This window comes from Bufo bufo, chromosome 3 (assembly GCF_905171765.1).
Source record: "Bufo bufo chromosome 3, aBufBuf1.1, whole genome shotgun sequence".
Lineage (NCBI taxonomy): Eukaryota > Metazoa > Chordata > Amphibia > Anura > Bufonidae > Bufo > Bufo bufo.
Genome location: NC_053391.1, coordinates 700,657,748 through 700,660,421, shown reverse-complemented (window position 1 = coordinate 700,660,421; position 2,674 = coordinate 700,657,748). Strand labels below are relative to the sequence as shown.

The following is a 2,674-nucleotide window of genomic DNA, read 5'->3' as shown; positions in this document are numbered from 1 at the left end:
CACTGTCATAGCTATCATCCAGCCGTGTCTGTTATTCCCACTGTCATAGCTATCATCCAGCTGTGTCTCAGTTATTCCCACTGTCATAGCTATCATCCAGCCGTGTCTCAGTTATTCCCACTGTCATAGCTATCATCTAGCCGTGTCTCAGTTATTCCCACTGTCATAGCTATCATCCAGCCATGTCTCAGTTATTCCCACTGTCAGAGCTATCATCCAGCCTTGTATCAGTTATTCCCACTGTCATAGCTATCATCCAGCCGTGTCTCAGTTATTCCCACTGTCATAGCTATCATCCAGCCGTGTCTCAGTTATTCCCACTGTCATAGCTATCATCCAGCCATGTCTCAGTCATTCCCCCTGTCATAGCTATCATCCAGCCATGTCTCAGTTATTCCCACTGTCATAGCTATCATCCAGCCATGTCTCAGTTATTCCCACTGTCATAGCTATCATCCAGCCGTGTCTCAGTTATTCCCACTGTCATAGCTATCATCCAGCCATGTCTCAGTTATTCCCACTGTCATAGCTATCATCCAGCCGTGTCTCAGTTATTCCCACTGTCATAGCTATCATCCAGCCATGTCTCAGTTATTCCCACTGTCGTAGCTATCATCCAGCCATGTCTCAGTTATTCCCACTGTCATAGCTATCATCCAGCCTTGTATCAGTTATTCCCACAGTCATAGCCATCATCCAGCCATGTCTCAGTTATTCCCACTGTCATAGCTATCATCCAGCGATGTCTCAGTTATTCCCACTGTCATAGTTATCATCCAGATGTGTCTCAGTTATTCTCACTGTCATAGCTATCATGCAGCCATGTCTCAGTTATTCCCACTGTCATAGCTATCATCCAGCCATGTCTCAGTTATTCTCACTGTCATAGCTATCATACAGCCATGTCTCAGTTATTCCCACTGTCATAGCTATCATCCAGCCATGTCTCAGTTATTCCCACTGTCATAGCTATCATCCAGCCATGTCTCAGTTATTCCCACTGTCATAGCTATCATCCAGCTGTGTCTCAGTTATTCCCACTGTCATAGCTATCATCCAGCCGTGTCTCAGTTATTCCCACTGTCATAGTTATCATCCAGCCATGTCTCAGTTATTCCCACTGTCATAGCTATCATCCAGCCGTGTCTCAGTTATTCCCACTGTCACAGTCCTCCTCACACATCACTAATTCCAGTTCCCCGGTTTATTAGTCAGGCTTCTGGCATTAGTATACATACAATTAAGAGGTTTATGTATATTTTTACCCTACACTTTTCCTTCTAAACCGTTCTAGTCCCTTCTTCCATTCCTCCCCCAATTACATTACCTCGCCCCCGGTCTCTATCTACACTGATGTTCAGTAACGACTTTTATTATTTTATTTTTTTTACTTTCTCCTTACATTGCAGAAGATGCATCTTCCATAAGTCCACTCTGCTCATGTGGGCCAACAACCATAACTGCAGTGACACCAATTATTTCATCCTCAACGGCATCCCAAGTCTAGAGGACTTCAACTTCTGGATGGGTTTTCCTCTCATCTCAATGTACGTCATTGCTGTTATAGGAAACACCTCAATTCTCTACATCATCAGGGTGGACCAGGAACTTCATGAACCTATGTACATCTTTCTGTCCATGCTGTCGATGATAGACTTGCTGTTAGCCACCACAACCATGCCAAAAATGCTGGAGATCTTCCTTATGGATGACAAGGAAATTACTTTCGATCTTTGTCTTACCCAAATGTTCTTCATCCATTTTCTCTCCGCTCTGGAGTCTGGCATCTTGGTGGCCATGGCTGTCGATCGCTATGTGGCTATCTGCCACCCTCTACGATACTCGTCTATTCTAACCAGTACGAAAATTTGTAAGATTTTTGCCATGATCTTGGTGAGAGGAGCTCTTGTTATGATTCCCATCCCTCTAATTATCAAGAGGCTTCCTCTGTGGAAGAACAATCACCTGACCCATTCCTACTGCCTGCACCCAGAGTTGATGAATCTAGCTTGTGGAGACATCAAAGTCAATATTATCTATGGACTATTTGTCATCCTTTCAGTCATGGGCATCGACTCGCTCTTCATCTTCTTTTCTTACATGTTGATCATTAAGACGGTGCTTGGTCTGGGAGAAGATGCCAGCATGAAGGCCTTCAGCACGTGTGCCTCCCACATATGTGCCGTCCTCGTCTACTACATCCCCCTGATTGGTCTATCTGTCGTACACAGGTTCAAAAGCAACACAATGCCAAACCTTCCTATTCTATTCGGGAATGTCTATCTCCTGCTCCCCCCTGTGATTAACCCCTTAATTTATGGGATAAAAACCAAGCAGATCCGACAAAGACTCAAAAAGTTATATGGCAAAATTATCCATCAGAGAAAAAACTTCAGAAACATCTGATCAGAGCAGAATGTGAAGGATACAATCATGGACCCTATAAAAGATGCACAGATGTTGAGGATGTATAAAGCCGCTGATAATGTGTGATATTTATTACATGTTCAACTAGTTTATATATTGAGAATGGGTAAGTAAAGGGAAGGTCCAGATATTGGGTTCCTTCATAGTGTATGAAGATCTCCACCTCTTCTCGGTGTAAAGTCCTAGTGCTTCATCTAGTGATGTTTTTAGTATGGTTTCTGGATTTAAGCAGCCCTTAGCTTTTACA

General features: G+C 43.5%; 1 protein-coding gene across 1 annotated transcript; it reads left to right on the top strand.

Moving 5' to 3' along the window:
- The first annotated feature begins 1,440 nt into the window (after nt 1-1,440).
- Nucleotides 1,441-2,467, top strand: LOC120994112 (olfactory receptor 51E1-like). The gene has a single exon (XM_040422569.1). The coding sequence runs from the start codon at nt 1,441-1,443 to the stop codon at nt 2,404-2,406; it is 966 nt and encodes a 321-aa protein (XP_040278503.1). The 3' UTR covers nt 2,407-2,467.
- The last annotated feature ends 207 nt before the right edge of the window (nt 2,468-2,674 follow it).